At 45.0% G+C, this 22,890-nt stretch overlaps 2 protein-coding genes across 3 annotated transcripts in view; one reads left to right on the top strand and one right to left on the bottom strand.

Moving 5' to 3' along the window:
- ccdc3a (coiled-coil domain containing 3a) overlaps positions 1-1,805 on the bottom strand; it is a 71,061-nt gene extending 69,256 nt beyond the window's left edge. Inside the window, exon 1 of the mRNA XM_060843086.1 lies at positions 1,129-1,805. Within this exon, the coding sequence (XP_060699069.1) occupies positions 1,129-1,487 (359 nt within the window). The 5' untranslated portion in view covers positions 1,488-1,805. The remainder of the gene's footprint in view (positions 1-1,128) is intronic.
- Positions 1,806-15,886: 14,081 nt separating this feature from the next.
- optn (optineurin) overlaps positions 15,887-22,890 on the top strand; it is a 45,590-nt gene continuing 38,586 nt past the window's right edge. For both annotated transcript variants that reach the window (XM_060842622.1, XM_060842620.1), the window contains exons 1-2: positions 15,887-15,939; positions 20,995-21,142. In XM_060842622.1, coding sequence (XP_060698605.1) covers positions 15,931-15,939; positions 20,995-21,142 — 157 coding nt within the window. In that variant the 5' untranslated portion in view covers positions 15,887-15,930. The remainder of the gene's footprint in view (positions 15,940-20,994; positions 21,143-22,890) is intronic.

The raw sequence follows: 22,890 nt of genomic DNA, 5'->3' as shown, positions 1-22,890 counted from the left end.
CACAAAAAGTGTGAACTGATGTAATGCATTTTCATTCTAAGAATGAAGATAGGAAATATAAACTAACGGGCACAGTTTCAAAGCAGGGAGCTGGAACTAGGACAGCGGGGATGGACGTACACACGTCTTTTGACTGCAGCTGGACAAATAGAGAAGCCTGTTTAAAATAAAGATACAGAATGCTGATCACTGTTCGAAGTCATGGATGGTTTGAACAGTGTAAACAGGACAAACTGTTTCCAGTGGCTGGTGAGGACAGAGGTTTAAAGCAATTGGCAAAAAAACCAGAGGGACAGTAGAGGGGAAATAATTTAAGCAGCAAATTGTTGTGATCAGGGATGTGCTGCCTGAGAGGGTAGTGCAAATAGATTCAATAAGGATAATTGGTGACACACTTAGAGTAAGGAATAGTAAAACCTCTAGAGCTAGGAGGAAAGAGCAGGGATGAGTCTCACCACAGAACTAGCAGAAGCAGGATGTGCTAGTTGGCCTCTATCTGCCCTGTGTCAATTAAAAATCTCTCCTAAAGGATGAACCACTACCGTCCAGGGGCATAGCTTGGCTCAATTGCACAGACTAAGTGAATTAGACCTTCGATGGGGATTGAAAATAAAGAAAAACTGCAAATAGATCGAGCAGACTTGATGGGCTGAATGGCCTATTTCTAATGGTCGCTTAACACTGAACAGGAAAATATCTTCTTCTGAAACAACCTGCTTACACACCTCTGGAGCAGGTGGGACTCAAACGTGGGTCTCCTGGTTCAGAGATAGGGTCACTACCACTGTGCCACAAGAGGAAAGACAGAGACTCGTGTTCCCTTTACCTGAACTGTATCCCGCAAGGTGAGAAAACTGCTTAAATATAAATGAGTAAAAGTAGTGAATTTCGCACAATCAGAATCTGAACATCTAGAACAGAAATTAGCAATTTGCATCTTTGTTACAACAACTCAAGTTTGTTTATAATAATCAATATTGACACTAAATCAGAATTTCCAACAAAATAAAAAGGAGAAAGAGTTTCTTTAGCCACACCGTCTTAAGTAGAAAACAAAAGCCCAATTTCAGGCCAGCAATCAATCTGTGTGTCTGGTGGTCACTCGCCCTGTGTTCGGGTGTCTTTTACCTGAGGAAGATGAAGTAGCTGTTGTTCTCAATGACCGTGTGGGACTGGCAGGAGAAGTAGCCCAGGCCGGTGAGGTTGAGACGGGATCCTCCAGGTACTTCCAACATGCTGCCCCATGCTTGGTCACACAACATCTCAATCTCTGCTGAGTAGAACAAACTGGTCTCATACTGCCACGGGAGGTAGTTATACACACTGTACATGTCCTGATGGATAGCCAGAACCCGGGCATAGACTATAATCTCAGCCAGTTCAGCCCTGCAGCCTTCACTCATGGGTCTCCAGTCAGTGGGAAACTGGCATGTTGAAACCGGGCTATAACCTGTGGCAATTAGGATTATCACAGGTATAAAGACCATGCTGGTGAGGGAATTGGAACGTTTTTGCCTTGCAGTGAAAGCTTCTTTTTCTTCCCCTCACCCCCACTCTCCTTAACTTTTGAGCTTGCTCTCAAACTTTCCTGCCCCCCAGGGTGAGAGACTGAAATGCCACAGAATCAGCCGGCCAAGAGGAAGTGACTTTGAAAATCTGCACAGCTGTCAACATTCTCCACTGCCGGCTTCCAGTGTGAAAGATTCACTGCTGGGGAAAAGGAGAATGTGAATGGAGCTGATGCTTCAGACTTTAGAGCACAAAGGGGGGAGAGAGAGAGAGAGAGAGAGGGAGAGAGAGAGAGAGAGAGAGCCAATTGTGTCTCAATCAGCCAGAACCAATCAGCGTTCCTGTGGTGGATGAGAACTAATCACAGCACTGTACTGTGAGCGAACCAATCGGGTGTGCTGTCAGAATTGTTAACCCTTTCCCCCTTCAAAGCCCTCCCCTCCAGCCTCAGCAACTTTGCAGCTCATTTTTTAAAAAAGTGTACCTGATTGTCTTGAGAGAACACTGATAGCATCAGGAGTGATGTGGACACAGCACAATCCAACTTGTTTTCAAATTGGCTCAGAGATTTAAAAGGGAAATGTGTAAGACTGACCTGCTCTGTTGCAAACTCACTTACCCAGCCCTAGAGAAGAGACAAACTGTTTCTTAACCTGTGGGAAACAAAACAGTAATACTTGGGAATGAAGGTATTGTTGGAGTGTTCCAGCCCCAGGTGTAGAAACTGAGCTTTAGTGCTGTTGGTTAGCATAAGGTACTAATAATACAAGGGTTGTCAATTCAATCCTAATGCTGTTGGTTTATAAAACAAAGAATTGTGGATGCTGGACATCTTGTGTGTGGGGAGGGTTAGAGGCAGGAATTATGGGTGGCACAGTGGCACTGCTATCTCACAACACCAGGGTCCCAGGTTCAATTCCAGCCTCAGGTGACTGTCTGTGTGTAGTTTGCACATTCTCCCCGTGTCTGCATGGGTTTCCTCTGGGTGCTCTGGTTTCCTCCCACAGTATAAAGATGTGCAGGTCATGTGAATTGGCCATGTTAAATTGCCCATAGTGTTAGCTGCATTAGTCAGGGGGAAGTGGATCTGGGTGGGTTATTCTTCGGAGGGTCGGTGTGGACTTATTGGGCTGAAGGGCCTGTTTCCACACTGTAGGGAATCTAATCTAATCTACTTGTGATGGTCTAGCTGGGTCTGAGGAATGGATGTCAAACATTAACTCTGTTTTCTCTCCAATGTTCCTGATTTCTCTGTTTTCTTAATTCTGGGCTCTTGTAGCACACTGATAACATTCCTGAACTCTGAACGAGGAGGCTGGGTTCAAGCCCTACCTACTCCAGCACTGCCGGAGAACATCCCCTTGATGGTTCATTAGAAAACACTTACACGTTAAGCTGCACCAGTAATATCTCAGTGACCAGTCTTTCTGGTCATTCCTTCAGATGGATTAAAATGCCACTCCATTCATTCCCTTAAAAACCAACATGACTTTACAATCCAGCTTTAAGTCTCATGAAGCTAAGCAAAAGTGGTTCATAGAATCCCTATAGTGTGGAAACAGACCATTTGGCCCAACAAGTCCACACCAACCCTCTGAAGAGTAACACACCCAGACCCATTCCCCTACTAGTACACCCAACCTACACATCCCTGAACACTATGTGCCATTTAGCCTGGCCACTTCACCGAACCTGCACATCTTTGGATTGTGTGAGGAAACCTACACAGACTCGGGGAGAATGTGCTAACTCCACACAGACAGTCATCCGAGGCTGGAATTGAACCTGGGTCCATGAGGCAACAGTGCCAATCACTGAGCCACCGTGCCATCCATTGTTGTAGAGATAGAAAGTGCTTGTTTCACAGCCACTGTAAAGCATCGTAATGTTTACAGATCTTACATTAATTTAGCTATAATTGTATCATTTGTTGACTTGATGTAAAGTCTGATCAAGATTAATTCAACATTTATGCAATTTCTTTATTTTACTCAAATGCACTTTACAGGAACATTAAAAGGTTAAATGTGACACCAAACCACAAAATGAGATGATTGGTCTATGACCAAAGAGGCAGGTTAAAGGAGTGTTATCATAGAGTATAGCAAGGTATCGAGACAGTGAGGTGAAGCAAGGAACTTCATGACCTTAGAGTGCAGGCAAATGTATGGCCAGCCTCCAAAGGTCAGGGAATGTACAAGAGGCTAGAACTGATGCAATGCTGATATCTCAAAAGGTTGTGCGGCTGGAGGAAGCTACAGAGCTGAGACAGGGGTAAGGCTACAGGGGGATTTGAAAATGACAGTGGGCATTTTAAACTTAAGTGCTTGTTCTAAGGGGCCAATCCCAATTGGTGAGCACGGCACGATCTGGATTCCGAGGAGTGTGTAAGAAGAAAACTTAAGGGCCATTATTATTCCAACAAAATCTACGCCTTCAATCAGGCATGGAAAGCTTCCAAAATTAATTTATATCATCCAGCAGGAGGTGGATTTTAAACCGACTGATTCATTTCATCTCCAAATTATACTCCTGTTACCAAAATGGAACATGTCAAACATGTGGCTGATTGGTGCCAAGTCACTTTCAGAGAACATACAAAGAATATAAATGATAGTGTCTTGAAAGTGAAATAAGTGACTAACACATGGGAAAAGGAAAATTTGAATGGAGTTGATGTTTCAGACTTTGGAGCACAGAGAGAGCGAGAGAGAGAGAGAGAGAGAGAAAGAACGAGAGAGAGAGCGAGAGAGAGAGAGAAAGAACGAGAGAGAGAGAGAGCGAGAGAGCGAGAGAGAGAGAGAGAGAGAGAGAGCCAATTGTGTCTTAATCAGTCAGAACCAATCAGCGTTCGTGTGGTGAATGAGAACTAATCACAGCACTGTACTGTGAGCGAACCAATCAGTTTGCCGTCAGAATTGTTAACCCTTTCCCCCTTCAAGTTGCTTTTGCACGTTTCCCTCCAAACCACTCACCATCCCGACTTGGAAATATATCGCCGTTCCTTTAGTGTCACTGAGTCAATATCATGGAACTCCCTCCCTTAGGGCATTGGGGGTCTACTTACAGCACACAGACTGGAGTGGTTCAAGAAGGCAGCTCACCCCCACCTTCTCATGGCGCATCTAGAGACGGGTAATAAATGCTGGGCCCAGCCAGTAACGCCTATGTCATTCGAGGGATGTTTTTTCAGAAAGTATTTTAAAACCTAACTCCAAAAGCTAGGGCAAAGCTCTAGTTCCCAAAAAGATTCTGTACGTTAAGAAATGGTCTCTGCATTTGGAATGTTCAGTGTGTGTGCATGTAAACTGGCATTCCTCCCCCCTCAGAATTTTCAACAAATTTATACTGGATCAATCTGATAGACGGAGATAAAATGGACTAGAGATAACAACAAACAACCTGTTGAAAAACTTGTGGATCTGCTGATGTAGTGATTGTGACGAGGTCAGCCAGGCGGACCACATAGAATAGGAGTTCCCGGATTGGGGCTGTTGAACCTGGTCCAATCAGGGAGCCCTGGCTGACAGGTAGGAACAGGACAAAAGTGAGGACTGCAGATGCTGGAAATCGGAGTCTGGATTAGAGGATCTAGAGGTAGAAACAGGAGTTTATATCAGAGGTTCTGCTCACTCTGAGATGTGGCTCTCAGGGAGCCAGACCAGTATCAAGGGCTCTCCATGCGGGAAGAAAGGGTTACTTGGTGATGGTATACCGGCCTCTGTAGAGACACTTCATGCTGCACTTTGCTAATTAAGCTCAGTTGGAATTATAACTGAATATGGCAATGCAGTCTCTGAGGGTCAAGCTGCTACGCCACTGACCGTTCTCAACTCCTGAAGTTGCCCTTTTTTACATTGATGCCTCTAACTGGTGTCTTGAGAATAACAATTTGTAAGTTACTGTTTAAATTTAAAAGGTTGTATAATGTAGCAGGTGAGTATTTACTTTGATTTTGGGATCTTGGAATTAGTGGTGTAAGAGCTCCATCTAGTGGAGAAGACATAGAGACAAGACTTAAAGCCAGATTCTCCCCGGAGAGTGGGGTGAGAGAGGAAATACACACACACCATTTGACCCTGCAGCTGTTTAAGGGGGGGTTGGGGGATAGGCAGCGAGCAGGCAGCCAACTGGAGTTAATAAAATCCCCATCTTCAAACCCAGGGGCAGTGAGTATAAGGTCCAGCCCCTATGTGTGGCAAATCCTACGTTGTAGTCGAGAGTGTGTTGCTGGAAAAGCACAGCAGGTCGGGCAGCATCCAGGAGCAAGAGAGTTGACGTTTCAGGCATAAGCCTTTCACCATTCCTGATGAAGGGCTTAAACCCAAAATGTCGACTCTCCTGCTCCTCGGATGCTGCCCGACCTGCTGTGCATCACATTCTCAACTCTGATCTCTAGCATCTGCAGTGCTCGCTTTCTCCTAGTTGATTAAAACCCACATGGTAGAAAAGGTTCACGGATGAAGAAGGCTATTCAGCCCATCTGATTCATCCCTACGGAAGTGGTTTACAGTCTCTTCAATGCTCCAGCTGTTACTTCATCTTGTTGTGTTAGCTGCACACATTCATGTTTTTCTCCCCTTTATGAAATAGTGGGGATACGTTAGTAGGTTTCCAGCATCCAGAGTTTTTCGGTCTCTTTCCTAACCTGTGGAACTGCATCATGAACACTCCATACATGATCGATAGGTTCTAGATTAGAAGGTGGGACAGCAATTCCCCCTCTCCCGCAGTGTGTCAGCAGGTTTGGAATGAGTCATAATATGGTGCAGGAAGTAAATCTGTGCAACGTCAAGCATCAGTCAATGGATGTGAACCTGGAAACGCACAACAGGTCAGACAGCATCTGAGGGGACAATGTTTCATGCCAAAACCCTCATCATCCTGATGAAGGGTTTCAGTCCGAAACCCTGACTTTCCTGCTCCTCGGATGCTGTCTAACCTGCTGTGCTTTTCCAGTTTCGCGTCCATTGACTATGGCTTCCAGCACCTGCAGTCCTTACTGTCTCCCAGTCAGACATCCGGCTCTCACTGGGAGGTGGACCCATCCTCTGGAGCTGTTACCTAGCTAATTGGGGAGATGATGGTATAGCGGTAATGTCCTGAGACTAACCCTCCGTTAGGCCTAAGCTGCCTCTCTGAAGGCATGGGTTCAAATCCCACCATGGTAGCTAATGAAATTATTCCAACAATGCTAACTATCACCAAATTTTTTATTCATTTGTGGAATTTGGGCGTTGTTGACTGGCCAGCATTGATAGCCCATCCCTACTTGAGAAGGTGGGGGTGAACTGCCTTCTTGAATTGCTGCAGTCCACTTGCTGTGGGTTGACCCACAAGGCTGGGTCAGGAGGATGGAGGATTGTCACAGAACGCACCAGGTTCAATAATATCTTTCAGGGAAGGAAATTTGCCTTCCTTGCTCTTGACTGGGCATCCAGATCTTCGGGTAAAAAATGAGGTCTGCAGATGCTGGAGATCACAGCTGAAAATGTGTTGCTGGTTAAAGCACAGCAGGTCAGGCAGCATCCAAGAAATAGGAAATTCGACGTTTCGGGCATAAGCCTTTCATCAGGAATGAGGAGAGTGTGCCAAGCAGGCTAAGATAAAAGGTAGGGAGGAGGGACTTGGGGGAGGGGCGATGGAGATGTGATAGGTGGAAGGAGGTCAAGGTGAGGGTGATAGGCCCTCCTCCCTACCTTTTATCTTAGCCTGCTTGGCACACTCTCCCCATTCCTGATGAAGGGCTTATGCCCGAAACGTCGAATTTCCTATTCCTCGGATGCTGCCTAACCTGCTGTGCTTTAACCAGCAACACATTTTCAGCTGGGCATCCAGATCCATAGCAATGTGGTTAACTCTTAACTGCCCTCTGAAATGGCCGAGTGAGTAACTCAGTTCAAGGGCAATTAAAGATGGGAAGCAGGCGATCCAAGATGGCGGCAGTCTGTGTGGTCAGCTGTGCTGGGCTCTGTGCCATACCCTGGGCAAGGTGGACCTTTACCTTCCCCCTCCCCCTTACCAACCACCCCCAGGAGAAAAGGTATTAATTTAAACTTACTGATCAACTGGAGCTGCTGAAATCGTGTGTGATAGCTTTACGGCCTGGATGAGGTCAAATAAAGGAAAGGGGCCTAAAGGGGTACAGCAGACAAGGCACTCCCCTACTGCACCAGGGGTGCCTGCACCAGTCTTCAACGTCCCGGGGTGGCCCCTGTGGATCCAGCAGGACAGCAGCATTTATCCAAGCAGGAGTTGAGCCACCATCTGCCAGGCTGAAGAAGGATGAGCTGGAAATGCAGCTGGTGGAACGAAGACTGGAGGCAGTGGAGGAGCTGACCGCAGCATCGGAGGCCGTGGCGGAGGTCTCGGGAGGAAGAATCCGAACGCTGGAAGACCAGGTTCAGGTCCTTCAGGATCAAATCAACGACCTGGAAAATCAAAATAAAAGGAAAAACTTACAGACCGTGGGTCTTCCGGATCTCGTCAGCTTCTTGCAGGGGTGACTCCCAAAGTTCCTGGGGCTGGAGTTGGACCTGGTGAGCATGGAGCAGCCCCACTGGATCGCAATACGCAGGTCTGGGTCGGACCCACACTCCTGCACTGTCCGAGTGCAGTCCCTGTATTAGAGAGAAAAACAGTTAATAGTGGAAACAGGAAGAACATTGAGAAGGAATTCACCTTTTCAGGAGCCCTAATTAAGAAAAGGACATTTGATGAAGTCAAGAAAGAATTAAAGGACCTGAATATTCAATACACCTTGAGATACCTGGCCGTGTTGCGTTTCACCCACGGGGGGACGATATATAACCTTTACTCTGCAGAAAAGGCAAAGGACTTTGTAACTTTGAATTGAAGGATCTGGATTGGGGGGGGGGTGGGGGGAGGTTAGGGGCGTCATTGCAGATAATGGTGTGGGTATTTTTATTGCCCCTTTTTTAACTTCTCTCTCCCCCTTCCTTTTTCGTGGGTATTGGTTTTATATGTACAGCTGTGTTGTAAAATTGTAATTGTTTTATATATCAGTCGGTTGGGTATTATCCAGGGCTCTTTTTTTTAAACTGCTGACCTTTCGATTTTGTATTGGGGTTGGCTATACCTGTGGTTAAGATGGGTGGAGGTGGGGGATGGACATCCATTGTTAACTCTCAGAATGTAAATAACAGGTTTTCCTCATTTGTGAATTGCCTCAGGCTAGGGCATGGTCTCAGTTAGAGAGAGTTAAGATAGTAATAAGGATTGGGAGGGGTGCCCCCTATGGACAAGGGGCAAGATCTTGAACGAATTGGGAGGTTATTTGGGTGTTTGTTTCAGCTAAATGTAGTGTTTTTTTAGTTGTAATTGTTTTTATAGGAATAGTTTTTAGATCTCATGCAATTAATGTCTTTATAGCTCATCACACCTCCTCCTGGGAAATCATGGACTGCTCTGGATGACCATGGCTCGTGGGTTGTTCAGGTGGTGAACCTGGAATATAAAAGGGAGCCTTTCCCCTATTAAAAGCCTTAGGAAGGAAAGGATGGACATTGCCCTGCTGCAGGAGAAGCAATTAGATTAGATTCCCTGCAGTATGGAAACAGGCCCTTCAGCCCAACCAGTTCACACCGACACTCCGAAGAGTAACCTACCCAGACCCATTTCTATCTGACTAATGCACCTAACACTGTGGGAAATTTAGCGTGGCCAATCCACCTGACCTGCACATCTTTGGACTGTGGGAGGAAACCGGAGCACCCGGAGGAAACCCACACAGACACGGGGAGAACGCGCAAACTCCACACAGACAGTCACCCGGGGCTGGAATCGAACCCGGGTCCCTGGTGCTGTGAGGCAGCAGTGCTAGCCGCTGAGCCACCCCTATTAACCGATAAGGAGCATCTGAAACTGCAGCAGGGGGATTATGACAGGGTATTTTTTTTCTCATCCTTCAGCTCTAAGAGCAGAGGAGAGACTATACTGGTAAGAGGGAACCTCCCTTTCCAGGTAACGGAGCAGATTAAGGATGAACATGGACAGTTTACCATTCTTAAAGCCCTAATACATAGACAAGAGTATGGGGCGACTTGAATGTATAATGTCCTCCGGCTTAAATTTCTAATTGATGTAATGGCTAAATTAATTAATCTTGGGGTTGCCGTAAGATTATAGGAGAGGATTTTAATCGTCTAATAGATTCAGAGGTTAACAGGGTGTCAAAGGGCCTGGCTGGTATGCCCATGCAGTCTAAACATAGAGTCATAGAGATGTACAGCATGGAAACAGTTGGTGGACATGTGTGATGAGTTGGGACAAGTGGATGTGTGGAGGTACCTCCACTCTAATGGAGGAGACTTCACGTTCTATTCCAACCCACACAAGTGCCATATGTGAATTGATGTTTTTTTATGCCAACTGATGGTTTGGACAGAACATTGGCATACAAAATTGGGAATATAGCTATTTCCGATCATGCGGTAGTGTATCTAGATGTTAAAATCTAGGGTGGTGGAATGGATGCACATCACTGGCGCATGGAGCCATTGTTGTTAGGGGATTGCAAATTAGTTGAGTATAGCAGAAGAGAGTTCAGGGCCTTTTGGGATGTTAACTCAGGTACGGCTAGTAATCTGGCAATACTTTGGGAGGCAACTAAGGCATGTTTACAAGGTCTAATCATTTCATATTTGCCGAATAGAAGGAGGCAGAGGGAGGAGCAGCAAAAGATGCTGGAGGCCCGGCTGAAGGTAGTTGACAAAACGTGTTATAATAGCTGTCATTGGTTTAGCTGCAGCGGATCACAGCTCTCTGGGCTGCTCTCAACTCAATGCACACACAAGGAACTAAAAAAGAGGTCTCTTTTGCCAAACAAAGACTGTTTCAGTTTGGAGATAAGCCTGGTAGATATCTGGCTTATTTGACAAGGAGGAAAAAAGCTTCCCAATCTATTACGTCTGTTAGGCAGAAGGCTGGTATGGTTACCCGTAAATCCATGTCAGGTTTAGGGAATATTTTACAGAGCTACATCAGTCGGAGGGTGCTGAACACAGTACCATGGGAATGCAGTCCTTTTTTGAAAATCTGGATCTCCCCAATATAAGAATGGAGCAGGCTTCCCCTTTAAATGCGCCTCTAACAGTACAGGAAGTGCAGGAAGCAATAAGGCATCTCCAGGGTGGGAAAGCACTGGGAGCAGATGGATTCCCAACTGAATTCTACAAGGAACTCATAAACATGTTAGTGGAGCCACTTCTGGCGATGTATAGCTATTCTTTTATAGAGGATTATCTGCCACACTCTCTCAGGGAGGCTAATATCGCCTTCATTTAAAAGAAAGAAAAGGACCCCGAAGAACGTGCTTTATATAGACCAATTTTGCTGCTGAATGCAGAGTTTAAAATTCTATCCAAGACGTAGGCTCTGAGGTTGGAGAAGGTCCTGTCCATATTATAAAAGAAGACCAGACAGGTTGCCCGAAACGTCGATTTCGCTGCTCCTCGAATGCTGCCTGAACTGCTGTGCTCTTCCAGAATCTGGTTTCCAGCATCTGCAGTCATTGTTTTTACCAGGTTTTGTTAAGGGCCATAGCTCCTCCAACAATATCGGGAGAGAACTGAACACAGTACAGGTATGCCAGCAAAGATTGATCCCGGGTTTGGTGGGCTCCCTAGACACAAAAAAAATGTTTCATCAGATGGAATAGCCGTATCTATTTCAGGTCCACAAGCACTTTGGTTTGGAGGGGTCCTTTGCCAGATGGGTAACAGTACTGTATAATGATTCTAAGGAAGTAGTCATTACAAATGGTGCTAAGTCAGATAACTTTAACATTGAAAGAGATACTCGACAGGGGTGTTCTTTATCACCGCTGTTATTTACCTTGGCACTTGAGCCGTTAGTCAAAACTATCAGGAGGCTCCTAAAATAGTAGTGCCAAAGGTGGGAACGGGGAGCATAAGATCACCCTATATGCTGACGATGTCCTTTTGTTTTTGGCCAATCCGGAGAAGTCTGTTCCTCGACCGATTCAAACAATTAATTCATACGGTGGTTTCTCAGGTTACAGGATCAATTTTACAAAGTTGGAAGCCATGTTGGTAGGGGGATTAGTGGAGGTGCCTAATCTGAAGGATGGAATGCAGTTCCCATTTAGATGGTCACCAAAAGGTTTTTTGTCCTTGGGAATTTTTATTACCCCTTCCTTCTACCTGCTGCATAAAGCTAACTGTGTACAACTACTAGAGAGGATAAAAGAGGACTTGCAGCGGTGGGAGGGGTTACCGTTATCATGGTTGGGCTGAATAGCCCTGATGAAGATGAATGTTCTTCCTCGCCTATTGTACCCATGAGAATGCCCCCCTTGTTGTTACCTAGACAAGTGTTACGGAGACTCAGTGGTTGGCTAGAGTCCTTTATTTGGTGCTACAGGTGCCCTCTAATTAAATTCACTAAATTGCAGCTTTCGCAGGGTCAGGGAGGGGTGGATCTCCCGGATTTAAAGAAATACCAAATAAGTGCCCGGCTAACATATGTTGGTGACTATGGGAGAATTTGGGAGTCAGTTTGGCTTGATTTTGAAGCCTCGTAATCGAGCTGTCCTTTCGTTAATTTATCATTTATGGACAAGATGAAAATCTGTGACCCAACAGTGTAAAAGCCCAATTGTTTTAAATATTGTGAGTACCTGGAGGGAAATGAGGCAAGACAAGGGTAATTGGTCTAAGACTTCGCCATTTAGCCTGATGAAGGGAGCCAAAGGATTTAAACCTGGGCCAATGGACTCCGGCTTAAAAGCAGGGGAGAATAAGGGAATCTCCTGTCTGGGAGATTTATTCGAGGGGGAGATCCTCATGTCATTTAGTCAGTTAAGTCAGAAATATGGATTGTCTAATACTTTTCCAATACTTTCAGATAAGGGACTGTATACAGAGGAAGACCACGCTCCTGGCCCAATGTTACAAATCAGATGTGGAGAAAAGAGTACTCCAGTGTACGGGTGCTCTCTCAGTCAGTACTTTATATCAGTTACAGAAAGGTCATGCTCTAGGGGACATGGAAGGACTCTGTAGGACATGGAATCAAGAGCTAGGACAGGATGTTTCATCAGAGATATGGGAAGACATCTGGGGGAATGTAAGAAAATCTCAGTATGTAACAGAGTGCGGGCCATACAATTGAAGATCTTACACAGGGCTCATTTGGTGTGAGAGAGGCTAGCTAAGTTCAAGAGAGAAATTTCACCAGGGTGTCCCAAATGTAACATTAGTATAGGCACTCTTACACACATTGCTATTGGTCATGTTGTAAGATCCAGAGATACTGGAGTGCTATAGTAAGGGAGCTAAAGGACATCCTGGGGATTGAAAAAACGTGGATCCAATAATTCTTATTTTGGGATTGCCAAATTCGCCATCTCTGGGGGGAACATGGAAAGAAACTGTGTAACATCCTGACTCATTGCACGAGGAAGAACATTCTACTGAATTGGATGTCAGAAGAACCACCCGGTCTTACGCGGTGGCTTAGGCTAGTGATGGAGCATCTCCCCCAAGATTACCTCACAGACATGGTGCACCACAAAAGACATTTTAGATGTGGCGGCTCTTTTTAATTTATATTGATGCAGACTTATCTGCAATATTAATTAGGGCCGTGATATAGCCATGGGAATCAGTATGGGTGCCTGTGGGGCCCTGGTAGGAGGAGACTGGGGAAAAAGAATACGGGTACTGTAGATGGTGCTCTCAGCGATGGGAGCCTCAATGGCGATGTGATGAGTGAGACAGAATAAAGTAGTGAGATATTATTTAAGTTATTTGAATTTAGTTTAAATTAGTATTTATTTAACATGCTTGTAGCTTAATTTCAGTAGATATGTCTGTTTTGGTAGAATAGTAGGTTGTTCATTAACAATAGTACTGCCTTTTTTTCTGTTTTGATGATTTTTTTGTATATAGATGTTTTGTAAAAGATTTTAAAATGTTTTCAATAAAAATATTTATTTAAAAAATGGGAAGCAAATGCTGGCCTTGTTAGCAACACCCACACCCCATTAAAAAAAAGGAAACTTGTTCCAACAGCCCTGGCAGCACTAGGATTCACACTGGGCATCACCTGGACTGCGGGTAGGTCCATGAAGGTGCTCCCACGGAAACCCAGATTCCAGCATGTTTCGCCAGCATTTCCCATTTTTATTCCAGGAAAGTTGGGGAGCTTTGGGCAGGGAATGGGGTGATTGAGAGGGGTGGTGAGCTGCATGGAATATTTGTCTTCATGTCTCTACAGATAGCTGAGGCAATAGGGCATTATCCTTTGAAGGGGGGAGCGCACTGAGGGCAGAAATAAAGTTTGAGTCCAATTTTTAGGATGTGGGCATTGTTGGCTGAGCCACAGTATATTGCCCAGAAAACAGCTCTACTGAGATCAATTGTTTTTACAGAAATACCCATTGGATTTTTGGAAGATCTGTGATAAGATGTTAAAACTTTCATTGGAGTTTCATACTTCAAATGTACAATCTAAAACACCTTCATGTTACAAGAGAAAAAATAAGACCGCAGCAAACACTGTCAAGAGCTTAGGATTAAACCACATTGCCGTTGGTATGGAGTCACAGGTTTTAGATTAGATTCCCTACAGTGTGGAAACAGGCCCTTTGGCCCAACAAGTCCACACCAACTCTCCAAAGAGTAACCCACCCAGACCCATTTTCGCCTGATTAATGCACCTAACATTATGGGTAATTTAGCATGGCCAATTCACCTAACCTGCACATCTTTGGAGTGTGGGAGGAAACCGGGGCACCCGGACGAAACATACACAGACGCAGGGAGAATGTGCAAACTCCACACAGACAGTCACCCGAGGCTGCAATCAAGTCTGGTTCCCTGGCATTGTGATGCAGCAGTGCTAACCAGTGAGACACTGTGCTGCCCCTGTGTAGTTCAGACTGGGAAAGGATAGTAGTTTTCTTCTCTAAAGGACAGGAGTAAATCAGATTTATTTTCCCCAACAATTGGCAATATTTCAATAATCATCATTTAGAGTCTTAAATTAATGAAGACAATCTTCTTTGAACTCCAAATATTGTTTTGTTGCCGATCGATACTGCCAGGCCAGCTGGGTTTCACCTAAAACTTCCTCAGCCACCTCCACCCTCCCTCCAGCCCCACCCCTTTCCCATTTATCTCTCAGCCCCCGATCCACATGTCTCATTCCTGATGAAGGGCTTTTGCCCGAAACGTTGATTCTCCTGCTCCTCGGATGCTGCCTGACCTGCATTAACCAGTGCTAACCATGGAGCCACCGTGCTGCCCTTTTTGGTAGTTGGTACAGTTGCCTAGGAATAGAGCACCAGTTTGGGGAGTTTCGTGTCAGTCATGGTCAGCTCATCACATCTGATCGAAGGTGGTCAGTGCCTCGATGCTGGGAATGTTGACCTGATCAAGGGCACTGGTGTTGATGCTGCTTTCTTCCCAACAAATGTGCAGGATCTTGCGCAGGGAGCATTTGATGGTACTGCTCCACTGCCTTGAGATGTCTGCTGTAGTCTGTCCATGTTTCAGAGCCATAGAGGAGGATGGGAGCCACCATGGATTAGTAAACCATGATCTCTGTGTCAGATCTGATGCTGTTGTTCTTGAACACCCTAGCAAACTGGGGGCGGTGTTGGAGCTCTCCAACAAAAGCTGGTTTGCCTAACAGTTAATAAACCAAAATTAGTTTAGAGCTTCTCCTCCACAACACCTTTGGCTTCTGCCCTTACCAAGATGGCGGCGTTGCGTTATGCTTTCGGGTCACATGGGGGTCAGACCTGCCGTGACGTGTCGCTCGCTGAAGCAGTGGGAGTGGGGAATGCCAGCTGGTGCGACTGCGCATTCAGTTCCGGTTGTGGAGGGGAGAGTGCCGTGTTTGCGGCTGCGCATTGAGTTCTGGATGAGGGGGGAGAGTGCCGTGTTGGCGGCTGCGTATTGAGTTCTGGTAGTGGTGGAGCAGAGAGTGCCGTCTGTTGCGGCTGCGCATTGAGTTCTGGCTGTGGAGGGGTGGACAGCGCAGTCTATTGCGGCTGCGCATTGAGTTCTGATCGTGGAGGAGCAGAGAGTGCCGTCTGTTGCGGCTGCGCATTGAGTTCTGATAGTGGAGGAGCAGAGAGTGCCGTCTGTTGCGGCTGCGCATTGAGTTCTGATAGTGGAGGAGCAGAGAGTGCCGTGTGTTGCGGCTGCGCATTGAGTTCTGGTAGTGGAGGGGTGGCGAGTGCCGTGTATTGCGGCTGCGCATTGAGTTCAGTCTGTGGAGGGAGGCGAGTGCCGTGTGTTGCGGCTGCGCATTGAGTTCAGTCTGTGGAGGGGAGGCGAGTGCCGTGTGTTGCGGCTGCGCATTGAGTTCAGTCTGTGGAGGGGAGGCGAGTGCCGTGTGCGGCTGCGCAGTGGTGTCGGTGACGGAGTTATGGCGGCGGTGAGTGTTGTGTTTACGCTGTCGGGGTCTTTAACATAAACAACTGCGGCATCGCGCGGGTCAGGGGAAATACACGTCCCCTTTCACGATCGAAAACGGGGAGTCTGAGCGCACCGTCCTCTTGCTTGGGGGGGGGGGGGGCGGAGTGCGGGCGGTTGTAACCGGTTCGGGCGCAGCTGTCGCCGAGCGGTGCAGCCGCCTGGTCCCCAGGCCCGCTCCTGTTGACCCGGGTGTTAGGGTTTAACGTTGGTCAGTGCCGGGCTCTCGCTGAGGGGGAAAGGGGAGCTGGATTGGACACTAGAGATGGGAAAGTGAAAGTGATGGTTGGTCTGGGAGCTGGTTGTTTTGAGCGAAGAACCCGGACCTGTTGATGTTTGGGACGTTCCTTAATTATCATAAAGTCATAGAGATGTACAGCACGGAAACAGACCCTTTGGTCCAACCCGTCCATGCCGACCAGATATCCCAACCCAATCTAGTCCCACCTGCCAGCACACGGCCCATATCCCTCCAAACCCTTCCTATTCATATACCCATCCAAATGCCTCTTAAATGTTGCAATTGTACCAGCCTCCACCACTTCCTCTGGCAGCTCATTCCATACACGTACCACCCTCTGTGTGAAAAAGTTGCCCGTTAGATCTCTTTTATGTCTTTCCCCCTCACCTTAAACCTATGCCCTCTAGTTCTGGACTGCCTGATCCCAGGGAAAATACTTTGTCTATTTATCCTATCTATGCCCCTCATAATTTTATAAACCTCTATAAGGTCACCCCTCAGCCTCCGATGCACCAGGGAAAACAGCCCCAGCCTGTTCAGCCTCTTCCGATTGCCTTGTCTCAGGTGCACTGTCAGTCCTTCGGGAGTGTCATTGTCCAATAATCCACACTACTAATCCTGGGAACAAGGTTGAAAAGTCACAAGTGTGTTGCTTGGAAAACATATCAGGTCAGGCAGCATCCGAGGAGCAGGAGAATCGACATTTCGGGCAAAAGCTCTTCATCAGGAATGAAACATGTGGATCAGGGGCTGAGAGATAAATGGGAAGGGGGTGGGGCTGGGGGGAGGGGGGGAGGTGGCTGAGAAAGTTATAGGTAGATGAAGGTGAGAGACAATGTGATAGGTCAGAGGGGAATGATGCACAGATCTGGAGGGTGGTGACTGGGATAATGTGGGAGGAGGGGAAATTAGGAAGCTGTTGAAATCCACGTTTATCCCGGGTGCAACGGATGCAGTAGATAACATTGGTAGCGGTACAGGTAAATTTCTGACAGATGTGGAAGGATCCCATGGGACCTTGGATAGAGGTGAGGGGTGTAACGTGGGCACAGGTTTTGCACTTCCTGTGATGGCAATGAAAGGTGTAGGCTGATGGGCATCGTGGACCTGATGAGGGAGTTGCGGAGGGAATGGTTTGGGGAGGGAAATACATCTGTGGTGGTGGGGTCTGTTTGGAGGTGGCGGAAGTGACAGATGATGATATGATGCATGCGGAGGTTGATGGGGTGAAAGGTGAGGACAGGGAGATTCTGTCCTTGTTGCTTTGGGAGGGGTGGGGTTTAAGGCCGTGGTGCATGAAGTGGAGGAGGTGCGCCTCTACCTATATCATCTACCACATCCGTAGCGCCCGATGTGGTCTCCTGTACGTCGGGGAGACAGGACGCCTTCTTGTGGATCATTTCAGAGAACCTCTCTGAGAAATCTACACCAAGCAACCCCACCACCTCGTGGCTGAAACCTCCCACTTCCCACTTTGTCAAGGACATGCAGGTCCTGAGTCATGGCCAAACATTTACCACCTGACGTCTGGAGGAGGAGCCCCACATATTCTGCCTTGGGACCCTGCAACCACTCATTTTCCCCTCTGCCACATTATCCCAATCCTAAGCATCTAACTTGGCACCACCCTCTGGATCTGTCCATCACCTCTCCTTCACCTACATCCATCTTCTCTGTTCTGTCACATGTGGATGTTTAAGATTCTAGTACTAATTTGAAGAAATGGGTATGGAATCGGATATAAGAATGGGAAGTTCTGGAAATAGTCAGGTCAGACGTCATCTGTGTGGAGAGAAATGGACTCAATATTTCAGGTCTGTGACTGTGAAAGTTTGGATGTGTAATGAGTTTCAAACAAGGTGGGGGAAGGAAAGGAAGAGCAAAAGGGAACTCTGATAGGTGGGAGACAAAGATTAAGTAGCAAAAAATGTCAGGGTTTTGTGATCTGCAATGGTGAGTCCAGAAGGATGTAAAATTTTAGATTGAAAGATGATATACTGTTCATCAAGCTTAAATTGAGTTTCATTTGAAGAGTGTGGCTCACTGAAGTCAGAGAGGTCCAATTAAGGGAGGAATTGAAATGACAGCAACAGAAAAGTCAGGATTAGATTAGATTAGATTACTTACAGCGTGGAAACAGGCCCTTTTGGCCCAACAAGTCCACACCGACCCGCCGAAGCGAAACCCATCCATACCCCTACATTTACCTCTTACCTAACACTACGGGCAATTTAGCATGGCCAATTCACCTGACCTGCACATCTTTGGAGTGTGGGAGGAAACCAGAGCACCCGGAGGAAACCCATGCAGACACGGGGAGAATGTGCAAACTCCACACAGTCAGTCGCCTGAGTCGGGAATTGAACCCGGGTCTCTGGCGCTGTGAGGCAGCAGTGCTAACCACTGTGCCACCGTGCTGCCCACTGTGTTTGTCAATTAAATGGAAGTGTTCCAGAAAGCGATCACCCATTTTACAATGCAAGCAGAGCACTGCAAGCAAAGAATATTATGAATGAAATCACTATCTTAATAGGTAAGAGACTTTGTGGCCGTGATAGTGAGAAGATAAGGTGTAACTGAATGCTTGGTCCCTTCAGAAGGTTGATGTTGAAATTGCAAAGATTGGTAATGACATCATGCTGGAGGTAATGGAAGTGGATGATTTGTAAACGAATGAAAGCCAAATTGTATAAGATGAGGATTAGAGAACCTGATTGTCGTTCTGGGCTATATTGGGGGGGGGGGGGCGCGGGGGGGTAGGGAGGTGACAATAGAAGTTGTGGAAGTAGAATGGCCATCACTGATGGCCCTGGCAACCACACTGGGAGCACGTGAAGGAAGAAATACAAACCTGGTTGAGTTTTTTTAATGAAGAAACTAAAACATTGATGAGGGCAGAGTGGTAGACGTTCTGCATGGTAGATCACATTGGGATCAGGATGAGCTTGCCAATTGGTTACAAAATTAGCTTTATGGTAGGAGGCAGGGTTGCTTTTCTGACTGGAGGCCTGTCACCAGTTGTGTTCCACAGGGATCAGTACAGGATCCACTTTTGTCTGTTATTTACAGAAATGATTTGGATGAGAATATAGAAGGCATGGTTAGTAAGTTTGCAGATGACGGCTTGGCGGTATAATGGACAGTGAAGAAGGTTATCTAAGATTACAAAGAGATCTTGATCAATTGGGTTAATGGGCACAAGAGTGGCAGAAAGAGTGTAATTTGGACAAATGAGATATTGCATATCTTTTCAGAAGATTTGTAGCTCAGGTTGAGGTTCAGGTTGTAAGTTTGCTCACTGAGCTGGAAGGTTTGTTTCCAGGCATTTTGTCGCCAAGTTAGCAAGCCTCCAGTGAAGTGCTTTGTTTCTGTTTTTGTGCCTTGGTCTCTTAAGGTGGGTAATATCATTTCTGGTTCTTTTTCTCAGAGGTTGGTAGATGGGATCCGAATCAATATGTTTATTGATGGAGTTCCGGTTTGAATGCCACGCCTGTGGGAATTCCTATGTGTGTCTCTGTTTCGCATGCCCTAGGTTAGATGTGTTGTCCCAGTCAAAGTGGTGTCCTTCTTCGTCTGTATGTAAGGATATGATGGTGCGTCATGTCTTTTGGTGACTAGTTGGTGTTTGTGTATCCTGGTGGCTAGCTTTTTGCCTGGTCTGTCCGATGTAGTGTTTGTTACAGTCCTTGCATGGTATTTAGTTAATGACATTCGTTTTGCTGGTTGTTTGTATAGGGTTCTTTCAGTTCATCAGCTGCTGTTTAAGTGTGCTGTTTTGTTTATGGGCTATCATGATGCCAAGGATTTGGAGTAGTCTGTTAGTCATTTCAGAGATGACTGTGAGGTATGGTAATGAGGCTGAAGTTTCTGGACACATCTGCTTGTTTGTGTTTGTTATTTTGGAATCGGTGGACAGTATTTATTGGGTACCCATTTTCTTGAATAAGCTGTATAGATATTTTTCTAAAGAGCTTTGACAAAGGGTCAGTTAGACTCGAAACGTCAGCTCTTTTCTCTCCTTACAGATGCTGCCAGACTTGCTGATATTTTCCAGTAATTTCTCTTTTTTTGGTTTCAGATTCCAGCATCCACAGTAATTTGCTTTTATTAGATATTTTTCTGCTGCTGCTAATAGTTCCTGGGTGCTGCAGTGTGTTGTGGCCCATTTAAATAATGTCGCGATGCAGCTCTGTGGGTGTTGGGATGATTGCTTCTGTAGTTAAGTATCTGGTCTGTGTGCGTTGCTTTCTTGTAGATGCTGGTCTGAAATTCTCCATTAACTGCATTTTGATATTGCATTTTGGTAATACAAACAAGTGCAGGACTTATATAAAAACATACACTTCGGTCCAACTCGTCCATTCCAACCAAGTTTCTCAAATTAAACTAGTCCCATTTATCTGCAATTGGCCCATGTCCCTCCAAAATTTTGCTTTTCACGTACCTATCCAAATGTCTTGAATGTTGTATCTGTACCCGCATCTACCACTTGCTTTGGCAGTTCATTCCACATACAAACCATCCTCTGTGGAAAAAGTTGCCTCTGAGGTCCCTTTGAAATTTTTCTCCTGTTACCTTAAAAATATGATCCTTAGTTTGTGAAAAGCGCTTTCAAATGTGAATCTTTATTACTAAATGATCAGTAAAATAGTACACATGCTAAAACAGGGGTAATAGGTATTACACAGCATGTACATTTTTACGTGTTTGCTTTTTTCATAATTAGAAGAAACGATGATGTGTTCTAACCAGGTAAATAATTCTGCCCCTGGACAGATGACACAGAATTTGAATCAAGGATTACATACTGTGAATGGGAGTCCTAACGTGAGTCTCAATGGACCACAAATACTGGGATCCTTCACACCAGAAGATACCCTACAACAAATGGATGAACTGATTAAGGAGAACAATGAGTTAAAAGGTTTGGTTCCTGTCTTAGACTTAAGTAAAGCCAAAAATGTAATCTGCTGTATAATCCATTCACAATGTTGTTTGGATTCTGATGTTGGTGATTAATTAAATTATAAAGCTTAGGTGTATATTTACATCACTTAGTAATATTTTATCACTTAACTCTCCACAGCTATTATTGTGGAAATAATGTATTTTCTAGATCATTTGAAGTTAAATACCCTGGATGTCCAAAAAGACATTGGGTTCAAATGAAGAGATCTTTAATATGTCACAAACTAGTGCAGAAAATAATCAACAAAGCAAATGAAATGTCAAGAGTGCAAGGATGCAGAAATTTTCCTGCAGATATACTAAACCCGGGTTAGAGCCCATATGAAGCGCTATGAGGGGATCTGGATAACCTACCTTCAGAAGGATATATTGTCTTTGGAGAATGTACACGTAGCGTTGACAAGCTTGACTCCTTCATGGTGATCATGAAATTATTGTTGATTTTTACGAAAACCCCTTTAGTTCACTAATATCCTTTTAGAGAAGAATATGTACCATCCTAACCTGGCCTGACTCCAGACCCAAGTAACTCCTAACATAATTTGCTTAACATAATTAACTCTTGACATAATTAGGCACCATATATGTGTGCAAGGTTTTATTCTCATAAAAGACAACTTCCTTTTAATTTTTAGTCTGTAAATTAGTTACTTTTAATTCTGGATATAAATTCCTTAGAAGTTATATTTACCAAAGTGTTTGAAATACCTTTTAGCCGTGTGAAACTGAACAGATACCCAATGAAATAAAAATAAAATATTCCAGATGTTGTAAATCTGAAATTAAAAACTGAAAATGCTGGAGAAGCTCAGGTTTTGCAGCATATGTAGTGAAAGAAGCAGAGTTAATGCTTTGAGTTCAATATGACTCTTCTTTAGAAGAATCATATCAGACTTGATGTTAACTGTCTCTCTCTACAGATGCTGCCGGACCTGCTAAAATATTAAAATGTCTTGCACTGTTGGTAATCTTCCAAGCAGTTAGACAGAGCTACCAATAACCACGGGCAATGATGAGTCACTGGGGATTTTAAATGACAGAATGAAGAAATATGATTTTAATTTTCTAAGAAGTTGAATTGATGGTGAGGGAAAAGTAACAAAAATAATTAACCTACATAATTGGCCAGAGATGATTACTTGTTACCTAGGCTGCATTTTCAAAATATTATGTACATTATTGATCTTATGTTTTTAAACTCCTTTAGTTGATTATGCACAAATTTATATGCAGAATCATATTTTTCCACGTTTTACTTAGCCCTGGTCTCAAAACATGACTATTTGTTTCCTGTACTGTGTTTGATGATATATGTTTCTATCTACATCTGTAACTTTGAAGCACATGACCATTTACATGTTTATTGGTTCCAAACAAGAGTCGTATAGCATTCAAAACAGTAACTCTGTTTCTTCCTCCACCAATGCTACCAGATTTGCTGAGTTGACCCAATATCTTATTTTTATTTTAGATGTTTAGAAAGCAGTTTCATAGAGGATTTGTTAAGATAACACACTTAAATTTGGTTCCAAATTCACCATCGTTCGGGCATGAAACTTCTACCTTTTTTTGATTTAATTAAATACCTTGGTCTACTAATTATTTGCTAAATCAAAACCATCTGTATCCGTCAGTCTTCAGTCCTGTGTGGAACCATGCAATTTTTAATCATGCAGAAAAATGATGTAAAATTGAACATTTCAA

Source organism: Hemiscyllium ocellatum, chromosome 23 (assembly GCF_020745735.1).
Source record: "Hemiscyllium ocellatum isolate sHemOce1 chromosome 23, sHemOce1.pat.X.cur, whole genome shotgun sequence".
NCBI classification, from domain to species: Eukaryota; Metazoa; Chordata; class Chondrichthyes; order Orectolobiformes; family Hemiscylliidae; genus Hemiscyllium; species Hemiscyllium ocellatum.
Note: the sequence above shows the minus strand (reverse complement) of the source record. Positions and strands in the feature narration are given on the sequence as shown.